The sequence below is a fragment of the Fomitopsis serialis genome, assembly GCF_022376445.1.
Source record: "Fomitopsis serialis strain Sig1Antser10 chromosome Unknown B0H18scaffold_13, whole genome shotgun sequence".
Taxonomy (NCBI): Eukaryota; Fungi; Basidiomycota; class Agaricomycetes; order Polyporales; family Fomitopsidaceae; genus Fomitopsis; species Fomitopsis serialis.
Genome location: NW_025954973.1, coordinates 342,687 through 356,806, shown reverse-complemented (window position 1 = coordinate 356,806; position 14,120 = coordinate 342,687). Strand labels below are relative to the sequence as shown.

Sequence of the window (14,120 nt, the reverse complement as noted above, 5' to 3'; positions counted from 1 at the left end):
CCCCAGCACTGAAACGATATTGTCTCGGCAAGAAGAGAACGAACTTTGCACCGTCTTGGCGGAATGCTTCGACGTAATGAACGAAGCGCTGCTTTTGTAAGAGGTGCGCACCCCGGACATCTTCCCAGTCGGTGGTGCTTCCATCCGACAAAGATCGCAATCTTGCCAACAACACGAGTCTACTGGCCTCCGTGAACATCAAACCACACTCGGAACAACCACCTTCCATGCGCGCCGCAACACCGTGTTCGAGTTTCAGCACATTAAAACCGACGATCTAAATCCCAAACTAGATGCATGCAGATGTGAACTCGATACAAGAGAAGCCAACGCACGGTGCGGCCTTTAATCGGACACCACTACCACGTCCTCATCATCATCTTGCTTCTTCTTCCTCTCCAGATCCCGCAGTATGTGCGCCATGTCCGGCAGCTCCGACCCCGAAGAGATGGAGAGTGTCGAGAGAGCACGGCTGAGCCGTTGGCGGGGCGATCCCGAGTGCAGACTGTCAGGCCCGCCCATTGCATCAAAGTCTTCTTCTGGCTGCGCCCCAATGCACGTCGCGGGGCTCCTGTTGGTGCGGGTTCCGCACCGTCATCGAAGTCTGACAGGTCCGATTCGGAGGAGTCGCTTATCTCGACATACGTGGGCGGTGCCCTTGTGCGAGGGTTTTGGCGGTGTTGCGAGGCCAAGGACATCGGGGGTTTGGAAGTCGGGGCATTGACCTGCGCTGACGGAACATCGGCGGCGACGTTGGATGTGGTACTCCGTGGCTCTGCGGTTCTTGCTGGCGCGGAGCCTGGACGTCCCTCCTTGCACCACGGGATACCTTTGTACTTTTCTCTGGATGAGATCTCGTAGGGTTCTGCCTAGTGCTCGAGCTCGGCACTGGCGCCGCCTCCTCCGGGCGGTTGTTCTCTGGTGTGTTTCCCCGTCCTACCGCCGTACGCGACGCCGTGGTGGTACGTTGTACAGATGCCACCACGAGAGGTTCGCCGCCCGCAGAATCGTCCTCGGAAGATCCAGAAACGTTATTCAAGTCGAAGAACTCCCCTTCGCTCAAGCCCTCTTCAAGAAGTGCTGCGGGGCGTTTCCTCGGGGCTGCGCCTCCCCGGCGCCGGCTGGCGGTCTTGCCTAGGGCTTTCTTACTGGGTTGCCGAGTCGGCGGTAGGACAATTTCGGCATCCTCAAGCGACTGCGCTTCTTCATCCTCCATACCGTCGGACTCGGGCTGAGGCGCGTCGTCGCCCCTGCGTCTGTAGCACCCCCGTATGACATCACCCCATAGGATGTACGTGCGACACGAACGGCACTCGCCGCCCCGGGGGATCATCGCGAGCCTGCCAGGAGTCGCATCTGTCGAGCGCTCGTGTTCAAGGAAATCGGAGCAGAGACAGGAGAGGTGCGAGACCGTAGTACAATTTGGGGAGGGGCATAGCGCGGTAGTCATCGGGTCCTGGGTCGGTCATGGCTATGAGTTGGTGTGAACTTGTATGAGGTGCGAAAGGTATGACTCACTATGATTTGGCGGTCCAAGGCTTCATTACAGACAGAACAGAGCAATGGCCTGGGCGACGCTAACACGGTGGTCCATTTTCGGAGGTGGTCCGAGGTAAAGGCCACTGGGCACACAGTTCAACGATGACGATACCAGGGGAGGTCGAAAGACTCACCATCGTTCACATCGATTGGCCCCGTTCTCCCTGTGCCCGCCTTGCCTGACTTCCCGTCCACGCCCTCGAGTTCGACCGTGTAGGAGAACCCCTGCGGAAGCGCGAGGTCGTCAGCATCACGGGCAGCATCGCTCCAGGCTTTCTCAGCTTCGGCAGTGAACAGCTTGACACGCAGAGGCCATGTGTTGTACGGGTGAGAGCATATCATACTTCGTGCGATCCTGGACAACAGTCTGCGTGAGCATGCGTATTCACCACGAGTCGAAGAGCGCGCATACGAACGAGACATTCGTCTTCAAGTACCTCGACTTCGAGTTGTTCTGGAAGACGGCCTTGCCGTCCTCGCCTCGAAGGTGACGCGAGATGTGCGGGTGCTGCCATGCCCATTCGAACTGCAGCGCTGTGAGCTTGGAGGGGAAACCGTAGACGATCATCTGCATGATCCAAGGCCTGTTGTGCTTTGTCTTCCATGCGCCTTGCGTGATTTCGCCATTGTGTTGGCTGGGCATATGAAGTGAGTGGTAACAGCACGACCGTTCACCGGCGGAAGCGCGAACCGTATGCGTCTGGGAGGGCTCGGCGTGCTCCCTATATATGTCCTTAGTAGATCTCAGAATCAGCAGGCCTTCAAGTAGACAAATGTACAGCTCACGCAGTCGCGCGCGCCGTGCGGATGCTCTTGAGTAGGTAGCATGCGTAGAACCGGGGAAAGTGGTGGTCGACTAAAGAAGACTTGACTTTGCGAGGCATCTCAGTGGATGGTTGAAAGCGAGATAGTTATACAGAGATCTGGAGATACAGTTATTGCCGCACAGCCAATGGGTTTGGAAAGCAGAAGCAGCAAGCAAGAGCCGGTCGCAGAGGTCAAGGGGTAAACTTGGGGCAACCTGGTGGCAGTCGCGCGCGTTTGTGGCAGCAACCGAGCGCGTCGCCGCGTCGATCAATTCGCGCAGTGTCACGCGCATGTCACAGCGCCACAACGAATTTCGCGTCACGTTTCCCAAGTTTAGTGGCAAGACGGTATACATTCTCTCTTCTCCCTTGCATCCGCCTGCGCTCTTGTCAGATTCTTCCGGAGCACAGAAGGGTTTACAATGGGTGAAGCTGGACCCTCTCGCGCTGCCAAACCTGCCAAGCCCAAATCGAAGAAGGGCACAAAACCGAAGAATGGTCTACACTCGTCAAAGTCGCGCAAAGTCTCGGAGGCGAAGACAATCGAAGCCTTAGAGCAGGCGGCATCACAATTTGTAAGTCCAGATATGAGGCTCGGGCTTTAGTGGTTACTTATATGTTGACGCAGCGTGATTGTTGCAGGAGCCCCCTCCGGGCTTGAAAGCTTTCGCTGACCTCCCGATCTCCGACTTCACCAAGCGAGGTAAGCATGAGCGCAACCAACATACTGTATAGTGGTGACGGTGTAATTATCACCAGGTTTGAAGAAAGCATACTTCACGAAGATGACAGACATCCAGGCGAAAAGTCTGCCTGTGTCGCTGAAGGGCAAGGACGTTCTAGGCGCAGCGAGGACAGGGAGCGGCAAGACGCTGGCCTTCCTGATCCCTGTTCTAGAGATGTTGTATCGGAGAAAGTGGGGTCCTCAGGATGGTCTTGGAGCTTTGATTATTTCGCCTACACGAGAGCTGGTGCGTCTGTCTAACGCTTAGGTTTTGACTTGACTGAATGACCCCGTGCAGGCAGTCCAAATATTTGACGTGCTACGATCCATAGGTGGCTACCATAGCTTTTCTGCGGGACTGGTTATCGGAGGGAAGAACCTCAAAGACGAGAGGGAGCGTCTTTCTCGGATGAACATCCTAGTCGCGACCCCTGGCCGTCTATTGCAGCACATGGACCAGACCATCGGCTTTGAGTGTGATAACCTGCAGATCCTCGTTCTTGACGAAGCCGATCGTATTCTCGACATGGGATTCCACCGCACTCTCACTGCGCTCCTCTTCCATCTTCCAAAAACTCGGCAAACCCTCCTCTTCTCAGCTACGCAAACCGACTCAGTCGTATCCCTCGCTCGTCTCTCGCTGACCGACCCAGTCTCAATTGGTGTAGCCGAAAGCTCCAGCTCCCTCGCCACACCGGCATCCCTCCAGCAGAACTACGTCGTGACCACTCTCGACCAGAAACTCTCCCTCCTTTGGTCCTTCCTTAAGTCGCACCTTCAAGCCAAGACACTCGTCTTCCTCTCGAGCTGTAAGCAGGTCCGGTTCGTCTTCGAGACCTTCCGGCGACTGCACCCTGGTGTACCCCTGCTGCACTTACACGGGAAGCAGAAGCAGACAATACGGCTCGAGACGTTCCAGCGCTTCACCGGCATGCAGAAGGCCGTCTTATTGGCTACCGACATTGCAGCGCGGGGGCTCGACTTCCCCTCCGTCGACTGGGTCGTCCAGGTCGACGCGCCAGAGGATGCGGAAACGTACGTGCACCGTGTCGGCCGCACGGCGCGTTATGAGAGCTCGGGCCGTGCACTGCTGTTCTTGATGCCGAGTGAGGAGGAAGGGATGAAGGCTGCGTTAGAGAAGAAGGGATTGCAGGTGGAGAAGATCAAGATCCGAGCGAGCAAGACGCAGAACATCGAGAACCAGCTGCAGAATCTGGCCTTTCAAGATCCTGAGATCAAGTATCTGGGACAGCGGGTAAGTCATAGCGACGTTCATATCTTGCGAATGGCCTGCTGATGCATCGTGTCGGATAGACATTCGTCTCGTATCTGCGCTCTGTCCACCTGCAGAAGGACAAGTCTGTATTCAAGGTCGACGAGCTGCCGGTGGAGCGCTTTGCGGAGTCACTCGGTCTCCCTGGGATGCCCAAAATTAAGTTCTTGAGCAGGGAACTGGCAAAGAAGAAGAAAAATGCAAGTCATGCTGTCGCGATCGCCGAGTCTAGCGCCGCTCGCCAGGCGCGGGAAAGCGAGGGAGAGGAGAGCGAGGCCTCCAGGAGTGGCTCGGGCTCAGAAACGAGAGCAGCGGCGCGTCAAGCGATGACGAGGAGCAGCAACCTGGGAAAGACAAGGAGAAGGAGAAGGCGAGCCGCGTGCGGACGAAGTACGATCGGATGTTCGAGCGCAAGAACCAGAACATCCTCTCGGAGCACTACACCAAGCTCGTCGAGCACGCCACTGGGTCCGACGAGGAGGACGACTTCATCACCCTCAAGCGGGCGGACCATGAGCTGCCCGCGGACCCGTCTGCCATGCCTGAATCTGAGTACACCTCGAAGCGCAAGCAGAGGATGGCGCTGTCGAAGAAGGCAGTCGTCAAGTCTGGCCCGCAGGGAAACAAGCTTGTGTTTGACGACGAGGGTGGCGCGCATGAGATCTACGAGATGAAAGCGCCAGAAGAGGTCTTCGGGGAGGGCGGCGCTGCGGTCAAGGAGGCAGGGAGGGTGTTCGTCGAGGGCGAGAGGGGGCGAATGAAGGAGGCGGATGTCAAGGATAAGGAGGAGGCGCGAGAGAAGAAGAGAGAGAGGAAGAGGAAGAGGAAGGAGAGGGAACGTGAGGTATGTGACTGAAGAGCGAATGGATTGATGTCTAAGCTGACATTGATGACCGTCACAGGGAATGGGTGATAGCGGACCGATGGCAGCCACTCAAGATCCTCTGGGTGAGGACGATGGCTATGTCAGCCCGGAGTTCGACTTGCCCTCCGAGGACGAGGACGAGGACGAGGCGCCTCCTGCAAAGCGCAACAGACCTTCTGGTGGTCAAGGTCGCAAACACAGTTCTGATGGCGCCACACTTGAAGAAGAAGAGGAGTTGGCCTTACAGTTTCTACGTAGTCGCCGGTAGTATCTTCTATGTATGCTTTGAATCACTATCCCCCTGCTTCCACAGGACGTACGAGAATTGCATACCTACTGCATCGTGTGGGGTATCAGCATCTTACTGCCGCCTTACATCACAGATGCATGTTCGAGACTCGGAAGCCATCCGTTTGAGTTGGCATGACAGTGAGGCTTACTTTTCCGGAGACTAGTCGTCCTTTGGCGAACCCGAGCTCACGAGCTAGTTAGTCCGCTCAGACCCCACGCGGCGCTCACGTGCGGGTTGTGTCGAACCTAGCTCACGAGCGGTGAAGATGGTAGAGACGAGGGCCTCACTCATCGATGGTATTGGGTACTGGACGGTGCGCGTTACGCTCGAAAGGTGAGGTGGTCATGATGCATGATGGCGCAAAGACAATGGAGCGCCGGCCAGCAGTTCGTCACACTGGCAGTTCGATTCTCACCGGGTTCACATTTGAAACTCTGCGAGCTTAACCTGTGTGCATTCAAGCGGTGATATCTCCCGGTTCAAGACAGCGGACACGCCGTCGGAAACCTGCTGTACTTCGTCGAGTAGATGGGCCCGAAGCTCGAGGTGTCGGACGTCGACATCGTGGCATGACAGGAACGCGAAATCAAGTACAGGATCAACAGGAGCACGCCGAGCGGCACGACTCCAAGGACTAGCCCCTTAACGACATCAAGTAGATGCATAAAAAATGCTGCCTGCATGTGGCGAATCAAGGACTGGCACGGACGGATACTAAGTCCAAGAAACATCGTCTAGTCTTCCCCATCTGAAGTAACAAGTTGCAATCTTCCTTTCTTTTTGACCTCTAGAGCGGATGGAAGCGGCGACGGAGATTTTACAGTTCTGTCCTCGGCATTGGCAGGTGTCGGATGCGGATCTTGCGTAGTGTCCTCCACAGCTTCACTGGCCAACTTCCGCCGTGGACGCGGCCTTGGCCTCGGCTTTGGCGGCTCTGCCTCGACAGGGTCAGGGGAGGTTGGCTGAGTTGAGGGAGATCTTCTGGGCGAGCCGAAAAGGTTCAGGTCGCTGTCGTCTGAATCGCTGTCGTCGCCCTTCGGTGCACTCTGTGCCTCCTCCACTTCCTCCTCTGCGTCGGCCCCCTTCCGCCCTTTGCGCCGCCTCTTCTTTGCACCGCCGTCATCCGTCGCCCGCTTGCGCCGCTTCTTCGTCCCAGTAGGCCTCATTGTCGCGATATGCCCTGTGGACGCCGCCAACAGCGCAGTCCGCTCTCTGAGAGCCTTCTCCTTCTCGAGGAAGGCCTCTAAGTCCTCCATCTCCGCATCGCTGTCCTCGATGAACTGTGCGGACTTGTACTGCTGCTTCTCCTTTTTCTTCTTCTCCTTCCGCTTCTTCGGCTCTTCGCCCTCCGAGGCGCTCGCATCAGGGTCGGGGGAAGGCGAACGGCGTCGCCGCCGTCTGCGTCGTTTCTTGTTGAGTAGCTGCGACGCTTTCTTACCATCAAGTTCGATCGGGCTCTCGAGGAACTGGTTGATAACGTTGAGATAGCTTTGGAGATCAGAGGGCAAAATCGCTGCAGGGATGTGCCATTCCAGCTCATTCGCGTCTGTTCCGTACGGTCAATGATGTGACGCTAGAATTGCTGATTCTCCTCGCCTCACCTTCGTCCAGAATCTCGAATTTTATGAGACGAAACAGAAGCTTGAGATGCGGATCTTGAGTGGCGGCATTGGCTTGTTCGTCAGTGACATAGGGAATTACTAACGAAATTGTGAAAGATCGTCCTCAGTACACTCGAACGTCTGCAACAAAAGACTCACAGTAGTCGGTGATCTTTGCGAGAGCTTCCTCAGACGGTCCTCTTTTCGCAGTGACCGCCGCGAGCTCGTTCTCGTGCTCGTCGTCGCTGTCCACGTCGATGACGTTCGAAGACGAGCCATCCGTATCCTCGATGATACGTTGTCGCTGCCCCATAGCGAGCATGAGAATCTAGGGATCCAATCGTTAGAGCACTGCGTGACTGCCCATGCACATTCATCTCACCTGCTTCACCCAGTCTATCAACTCGATCTTGCCCTCCTCAACCAGACACGCGATCGCGATGCCGAGCTGCTCGCTCCATGAATATCCTTTCTTGACCTGGACATCCTGCGGGAACCTGGTGTCCTCCACTTTCTCAGCCCGACCGCTCTTCTTCTCCTCGGGCGTCCAACTCGAGAATTCCTTCCAGTGGCCCCGGTTCATGGGGAAGACGCCTGACAACGAGGAACGATTCCTCCTCAACGGCCTTGAAAAACTGGCGCAAGATGTATTGATGAGATTCATGAGGTCTTTGTAGGGCTGGTCCTTTGGCATGGACTTCTCGTCCGCGAGAATGTTCTTGAAGAGATCCAGAGTAGATACCTATGTGGATGCAATCAGTTAGCAACCGTCTCGCTGCGAAGGTTGTTGATGCACAGACGTTGAAGTAGAGACCCTCTGCCTTGGCCTTGACGGCTTGCCGATGCATCAGGCTCACGACGCGCTTCATCTTGTCCGCTGACGTGAACTCCTTGTACCGGGAGACGCACGACAGCAGAGTTTGTGTGATGTCCGAGTGAGCGAATTTCTAGGAGACATGGTCAGGACGCGACCGCAAGCCGTCAGTGACAACATACCGCTTCAAACATGTCGAATGTGAACATGGTCTCATGGATCATGTCATCCTGATCGACTTGCGGCTCCTCTTCTTCATCCGGTACGCCGTCGTCCTCACCTTCCCGGCACCTGAGATCGACGCGTTGGCTCGTCGAACCTCGTTGTTCAAGAGAACCTACGCACCTTTCCTTCTCCTCGCCTTCTCTTTCCGCCGGACATACATCTCACCCTTCCCGCTGCGTTTCTTTCCCCAGCGCTCGAGCATCCGGAAGAGCGCATACGCAAGGTGCACACTCGAATCAAGGTATGCCAGACTCTGCGTGTTCTCCCGGTACGCACGGAGGCTGTCAAACGCAAGGTCCAGCACCTCGCCGTTGTAGATGAGTTGCTGCTGGAGAACGTCCGCGACATCAGCTTCGGAGGCGACAGGCGACGTAGACATAGCGTCGATCAAGAGGACGAGCTGCGTGAGACAGTCGATGCCGGCTTGGAGCTCGTTCCAGGCTTTCGGCTGTCGCAGAGGGTCAGAGAGGGTTGTTAGCATCAGGATGGAGCGCACCTTCTCTTCCACGGCCTGACGCATGCGCTTCAGCACCCAGACAATCCATGCCCGATCAGTCACCTCTGCGATCAGACCGAAACTCCATGCGTTGTCGGATCCTTGGCTGGCACGGACACATAGAAAGAACTCCAGGAACCACTTCGCCACATACAGCAGCCGGAGGTTATCCTTCTCGGTGATCTTCGCCCTCTCGGCTCTGATATCCTTCAGTAGCGATGAGAGGAACGCTGTGTTTGCAACATGACTCTTCAAACCCCGTGTCGAAGCGAGTGACGGGACACTCACAATTGAAGCAAGCCTCGATGAATGTGCGCGCGAGGTTCTGTAGTAAGAGTTTCGCGTCCACGGATAGGTTGTCCTCTCGCGCCAGCTCATCTACCTTCTTGCTCTTTTGCTTCCTCTGTTTCTTCAACTGATCCACGATGCTGCCTGAGTCTCGGTTTAGCGCTTGCTGGTGGTGGAGGACCAATGTCTGGGATGCTCCTGCCGGTTCGGCATCAGCCTGCGGGGCCTCTTCGTCGACCGCTTTTGCTTGCGACTTCTTGGGGTTCAGTTTGACTGAGAGTGTTGTACCGAATCGGGAGTGTCGTGATGTAGCATTCCGGCGAAAGTCTCGCCTCCGCTGGTCCTCTACAGCGAGGAGGCGCCGCAGGTTCTGCGTTGGCTCCTGAACCGCGTTGAGCACATGCGATCCAAAAAGACCCGTAAAGCCGCACCTTACTTTGGTCCGACGCTAGCGAGGAAGGCGTGATGCCTCGGAAGAGAAGATAGAACATCTCGAGTACAAGAGCGTTCCAACCGTTGAACATCGGGTCGGTGCTGACGCTTGACGCGATTGTAACGAGAAAGTCCAGAACATTCGCGTCTGACAGCGTTTTGACCAGGCGAGACTGCAAAGATGAAAACTCGGCCTGGTCTGCGCTGAGGTGCATGTTCGGCGGCAAGTCCTTGATGAACGCCAGGTTGCGAATAAGGTAAAGCACAACGTTGATGATTTGGATGTCCCGCTCCTTGCGCTCCTTGGGACTCTTGGCCAAACATGGCAGGGTGATCCCGAAAAGTGCCTGGATGACACCTGGCCTCAGGAGAGCCGCCTTGTAGTGCAGATGGCTGAGCGCGAGCTGCGTGTAGTCCGTCCCCTTGTCGTGCTCTTCATCGAGCTCCTTCAACTCCTCCGCCATGTCAATCGGCCATGTCATCGCGGTCATGAGATCGGCGCATGCAATGGCGCACTTGTCTTCCAGGAGTCCCTTGCCTGCGGTCTCCAACAGAATAGGAACGAGGTCGTTGGGAAGTACCCTCGTCTCCCAGAAGATACGAGCCACAGTACGCTCATCATCCGTGTCATCCTTCCTCCAGAGCTTCTTGAGATCCTTCAAGCACCCATAACATTCGTCACCGAGGCGATACGACCCGTTCTCGTAGCCACCGAGCGCGTCGACCACGCTCCGGATGGCAGGTTCGAGGATGGCACGCCGATCCAGGTATTCTTCATCGCCAGAGGCATCAGAGATAGATATAGCGTCGTCTTCCATGGTTGAAATTGGCGATGAGGGTAATGGCGCGGTCGTGGGCGAAGGAAAGGCGGTTAGCGCGACTCAAGCGCGACGCGTCTCAAACGTGACGACGCGAACAATCACAGTGTGATGCATGTGACGTGTCGCGTCTGTCACTAACTTGAATTGGACTGGAGGCTTGGAGCTGTGCGCACTGCCGCTGGAATGAACTTTGCCTCAAGCTCTCAAGATCTCAAATCCCCTAAGTATCTGCGTCCCCCCGAGTACATCCTGAATCGCGACACTGCATGATCTCTTGGCTACGAAGGATGAGATATCGCACTCATGTTGCTGGAGAAAAGGCACGGTAAGTGCATCGAATCTATCGTGCTCGCTGATCAATCGACCCATGTTAGTATGAATACCGTACGCACGAACAGGCGGTAGTGGCAATATACCAGAATATCTGCCAAGTATGAGAATGTTCTTCAATGCGCTCTGGAAAGAATGTCCAAGGAGCATTAACTGATCAGAATGGCAACAAGTAACGCGTCACTGACCCTTGGACGAGACGGCCAGACTCGCTGGCGTCGGGCTCGACATGCGGCAATGGAGTGTAGTTCAACTCCCCTTAGCTCCGTGCACAATAAGTACTCACATGTAATCATCTCACCTTTAACATCGTTGTTCCTCACTTCCCTTCATTCTGAGCCGAGCTTCTCATTTCCTGTTGCAGTGCGGCCGCTGGCTTTGAGAGATATCCTCAAGTACTCTGCTTATAGGACCGCACAGTTTACCGCAAGATGCGAACTGCCTGTACGGACGTATTCCGGTTGCGCTCGATGCTGTGTGACACTGACAAAGTCTCATCTCGCGCTGATGACAGAAAGCGCTGATGAAACTCAGCAATGATTTACGGCAGAAAGACGCTCCTTGTCAGACTGCCATCCTGCTACCATCCAAACCTGTGCTGTGTATTAGGCTGCATATGGACCTCCTATTCGCGGACCGGCTATGGCACGATCAAACGCATCGACCGCGCGCCCCTGATCATGAGCCTTCGGGCGATGAGTCCAACCGGCCACGCAGTTTATTGGCGGCGCTGTGCGGCCGTCCTGTGTAATAAAGAGACAGTCGACGGGTACATAGCGTCCTACCGACCCCCTTTGTCTAGCTGGACCTTCGCCAGACCCCTTCGCTTCCCTCCTACTCTCACCTCTAAGGCTGCTAGACCGTGAGTTATTCCTGCACTGTGCACGACGTCGACTTATGTCCTAATAGGTGACCGAGGACATCATGGCACTTGCGTTCGACAATTATGCATCTGCTCCCGACGCTTACAACCCATATACAGCTTCATCGCAGTCATATCCTACTCTTGCACCTATTGGTCATAATCAACCCACGAAGATATTCACGGCAAAGGAGCTCCTGAATGACCCATCTACGGCATTTCTTATCACCTGTCTGCCCACAGTTGCAACACTATCCGTGCAGCTCAACGCCGTTCAAGAGCCATCTTACGACCCGGCCGGTCAAGTGACATGGTGTCATGAAGTCCTTGACCTCGTCGAACGCACCCAGCGTCTGCAGGCAACTACCAGCAGCCTGAAGCCCGGCCGCCCACCTTCAGGTAAACCCGCGCGCGTCACGGACCCAGAGCTGCAGCGCCTCGTTGACGTCGCGCTCCCGATGCTTCAGAAACTCGCGGGGCGCAAGAAGGCGATGCAGAGCTTCGTACCCGGATACGTCTCGGAAGCGGTCTACCTGTACTCGACGTGCGAGGCGAACGGCGCGTTCCCGCAACACATCGCGCATAATCCGAAGCGCGCGTTCACGCAGTGTGAACAAGCGGCGAAGGCAGGCTACGACCCCGCGTGGCTCGACCTTGCGCGCGACTTCGAGAAGTTCGGAGACGCAGTACATGCGAGAGAGTGTTACGAGCATGGTGCAGCGCATGTCGTGCCGGGGTGTCTCTTTGTACGTCATCTCGCCATGTTGTGATCCTGCGTACGGCTAGCTGAAGAACGCACTCTTAGCGACTAGGCATGGCTTACCTATCGGGTCAATTGGGCCTCCCGCGTTCGCCAGAGCAAGCACTGCCGCTGCTCAAGCAAGCTGCCGCCCTCTCCACTGCGGACACGCCACATCCTGCCTACGTCTACGCCCTACTCCTTCTGAACGAATTGGCCAACCTCTCCGTCCAACCATACCTCCTCGCGCCGCATGTTGCGCCGGGCTCCACGCCCGCGCTCGAGGCGCGGCGGCACCTCGAGCGCGCAGCGTACCTGATGCACGGGCCCGCGCAGACGCGGCTTGGGCAGGCATTCGAGCTCGCGGACGAGGCGGGTGGCTTCCCATTCGATGCCGCGCTGAGCGTACAATACTACGGCTTGGCGGCAGCCCAAGGTGACGCAGATGCGGAGATGGCGCTGAGCAAATGGTTCTTGTGCGGATCTGAGGGCATATTCGAGCGCGATGAAGGGTTGGCGTATCAGTACGCGGAGAGTGCGGCGCGGAGGGGGCTGCCGAGTGGGATGTTCGCAATGGGGTACTACATGGAAGTGGGCGTGGGGTGCGAGAAGGACTTGGTGGCGGCGCAGAAGTGGTACCAGATGGTGAGGATCTAACACGTCCTGTAGCCCAGCGCGAATGCTGACTGGGCTGGTTCGACAGGCTGCTCACAGGGTAATGCTGATGCATCTGAGCGGTTGCAAGCGCTCTCTAGATCAAAATCGCTGTCGCGCAAGGAGCATGAGCAGCTCACGGAGACGACTCTTGTCCGCAAACGCACCCAGGCGCGCATGCGGTCCGAGGCGAATCCGCGCAACGATGCGCCGCCCATGACCTCAGGTTCTACTGCCTATCCCCCTCCTAATGTCGCCTCCGCGCCTCCCATGCCTCCCCCGGGCGCAGCGGCTCCCCGAATGACTGCTCTACCTCCACAGGGCGGTTATTCACAACACTGCCCTCCAGCAGCAGAGGTGCGCCCTCTCACATTTCGCGGCCGCTCGCCTCCACAGCAACAGCCCGGCTTCCCAATACCCAACGGGCCTCCACGGGGCCGCGAATCTTCCTTGGGCCCCGGCGCAACGTCCTCGCGAGGACCCTCTGCCATTCCTCCGCGTGGCTACACACCCACTGGCTCGCGTGGTTCATCTCCCGCGCCAAACAGAGCGCCGGACCAATATGCATACCATCGCAGGGCACATTCCGCTGCTCCATACCCCTCTGTGCCGATGGAATGGCAGTACCCCGCGCAAGGCCAGCGCTCCTCGTCCCGAGCCCCGGGCCCGTCGAATTCCCTTCCCGTGCCCCAGTCGCTGCCGTCCCGCGCACCAAGCCCGGGGCGCCCGCCGATGCAGGCGACATACCGAGGCCCGCAGACCTTCAGGGATATGGGTATCTCCACTGCAAAGGTAGAGGAAAAGGAGTGCATCATTATGTAACGCTGAGACACGACTCGAGATGATAAGTTATTGTCGTGTAGTAATAGTATCAAACACGGACTGATGTTTTGCTGTCGTTAGTTTGGAACTCATCGTTGGAACTATATCATCCTATCTTGTTGTTGCCCTTCGACGGTTGTTTTCAGTTCGCGGTGCTCTGCTCATCTTGAAATCGGTACTGATGCTTTGCACGGGCGCCGGCGTCAACTTCCCCACGCTGACATGAGCGGGCGCATATATCGCAATAGTTGTCCTCTTCCTACGTCTTTCTTGTCATAGATATGCTCACTCTCGCAGCTCGCCTTCGACATACTACAGGTTGTGCGCTCAGTACAGAGATTGTGGGAGCCATGTTTGGGTTCATTATTTCACTTGAACACTGAGCCTGAGGCTGACAGCGAAGCGTCCGGTTCACGAGTCTTGAAACCATGGTCTTCTTGGTCCACGACCGTGATTCGCAGTCATCAATGAAGTAAGTCGTTCTCAGAGGAGCTTGTGTTGTCTGAATGACAATCCGTCTGTGCCTAGGTGCTGTTA

The 14,120-nt window shown here is 56.5% G+C and overlaps 5 protein-coding genes across 5 annotated transcripts; 2 read left to right on the top strand and 3 right to left on the bottom strand.

Annotated features, from left to right (window-relative positions):
- Positions 1-277: 277 nt before the first annotated feature.
- On the bottom strand, positions 278-2,574 carry B0H18DRAFT_929566 (uncharacterized protein). The gene is made up of 6 exons (XM_048041686.1): positions 2,326-2,574; positions 2,231-2,272; positions 1,956-2,174; positions 1,674-1,894; positions 1,519-1,622; positions 278-1,456 (listed from the first exon to the last, which is right to left on the bottom strand). Exons 1-6 carry the CDS (start codon positions 2,421-2,423, stop codon positions 632-634), a joined length of 1,509 nt encoding a protein of 502 aa, XP_047896755.1. The 5' UTR covers positions 2,424-2,574; the 3' UTR covers positions 278-631.
- Positions 2,575-2,767: 193 nt separating this feature from the next.
- B0H18DRAFT_1140461 (DEAD-domain-containing protein) lies at positions 2,768-5,605 on the top strand (the record flags this gene model as incomplete). Its single annotated transcript, XM_048035636.1, has 7 exons — positions 2,768-2,920; positions 2,988-3,048; positions 3,105-3,316; positions 3,368-4,324; positions 4,384-4,546; positions 4,588-5,186; positions 5,245-5,605. 7 exons carry the CDS (start codon positions 2,768-2,770, stop codon positions 5,473-5,475), a joined length of 2,376 nt encoding a protein of 791 aa, XP_047896754.1. The 3' UTR covers positions 5,476-5,605.
- Positions 5,606-6,233: 628 nt separating this feature from the next.
- Positions 6,234-10,173, bottom strand: B0H18DRAFT_1116316 (timeless protein-domain-containing protein; the record flags this gene model as incomplete). Its single annotated transcript, XM_048033411.1, has 10 exons — positions 6,234-7,045; positions 7,101-7,199; positions 7,260-7,428; positions 7,483-7,842; positions 7,901-8,047; positions 8,097-8,194; positions 8,260-8,587; positions 8,636-8,865; positions 8,924-9,305; positions 9,355-10,173. The coding sequence occupies 10 exons, from the start codon at positions 10,171-10,173 to the stop codon at positions 6,234-6,236; spliced, it is 3,444 nt and encodes a 1,147-aa protein (XP_047896753.1).
- A 183-nt stretch (positions 10,174-10,356) lies between these two features.
- On the bottom strand, positions 10,357-10,890 carry B0H18DRAFT_989771 (uncharacterized protein). Its single transcript, XM_048044969.1, has one exon. The coding sequence runs from the start codon at positions 10,654-10,656 to the stop codon at positions 10,372-10,374; it is 285 nt and encodes a 94-aa protein (XP_047896752.1). The 5' UTR covers positions 10,657-10,890; the 3' UTR covers positions 10,357-10,371.
- A 406-nt stretch (positions 10,891-11,296) lies between these two features.
- B0H18DRAFT_989768 (uncharacterized protein) lies at positions 11,297-13,718 on the top strand. The gene is made up of 4 exons (XM_048044968.1): positions 11,297-11,368; positions 11,416-12,114; positions 12,174-12,752; positions 12,822-13,718. The coding sequence occupies exons 2-4, from the start codon at positions 11,431-11,433 to the stop codon at positions 13,581-13,583; spliced, it is 2,025 nt and encodes a 674-aa protein (XP_047896751.1). The 5' UTR covers positions 11,297-11,368; positions 11,416-11,430; the 3' UTR covers positions 13,584-13,718.
- Positions 13,719-14,120: the final 402 nt, after the last annotated feature.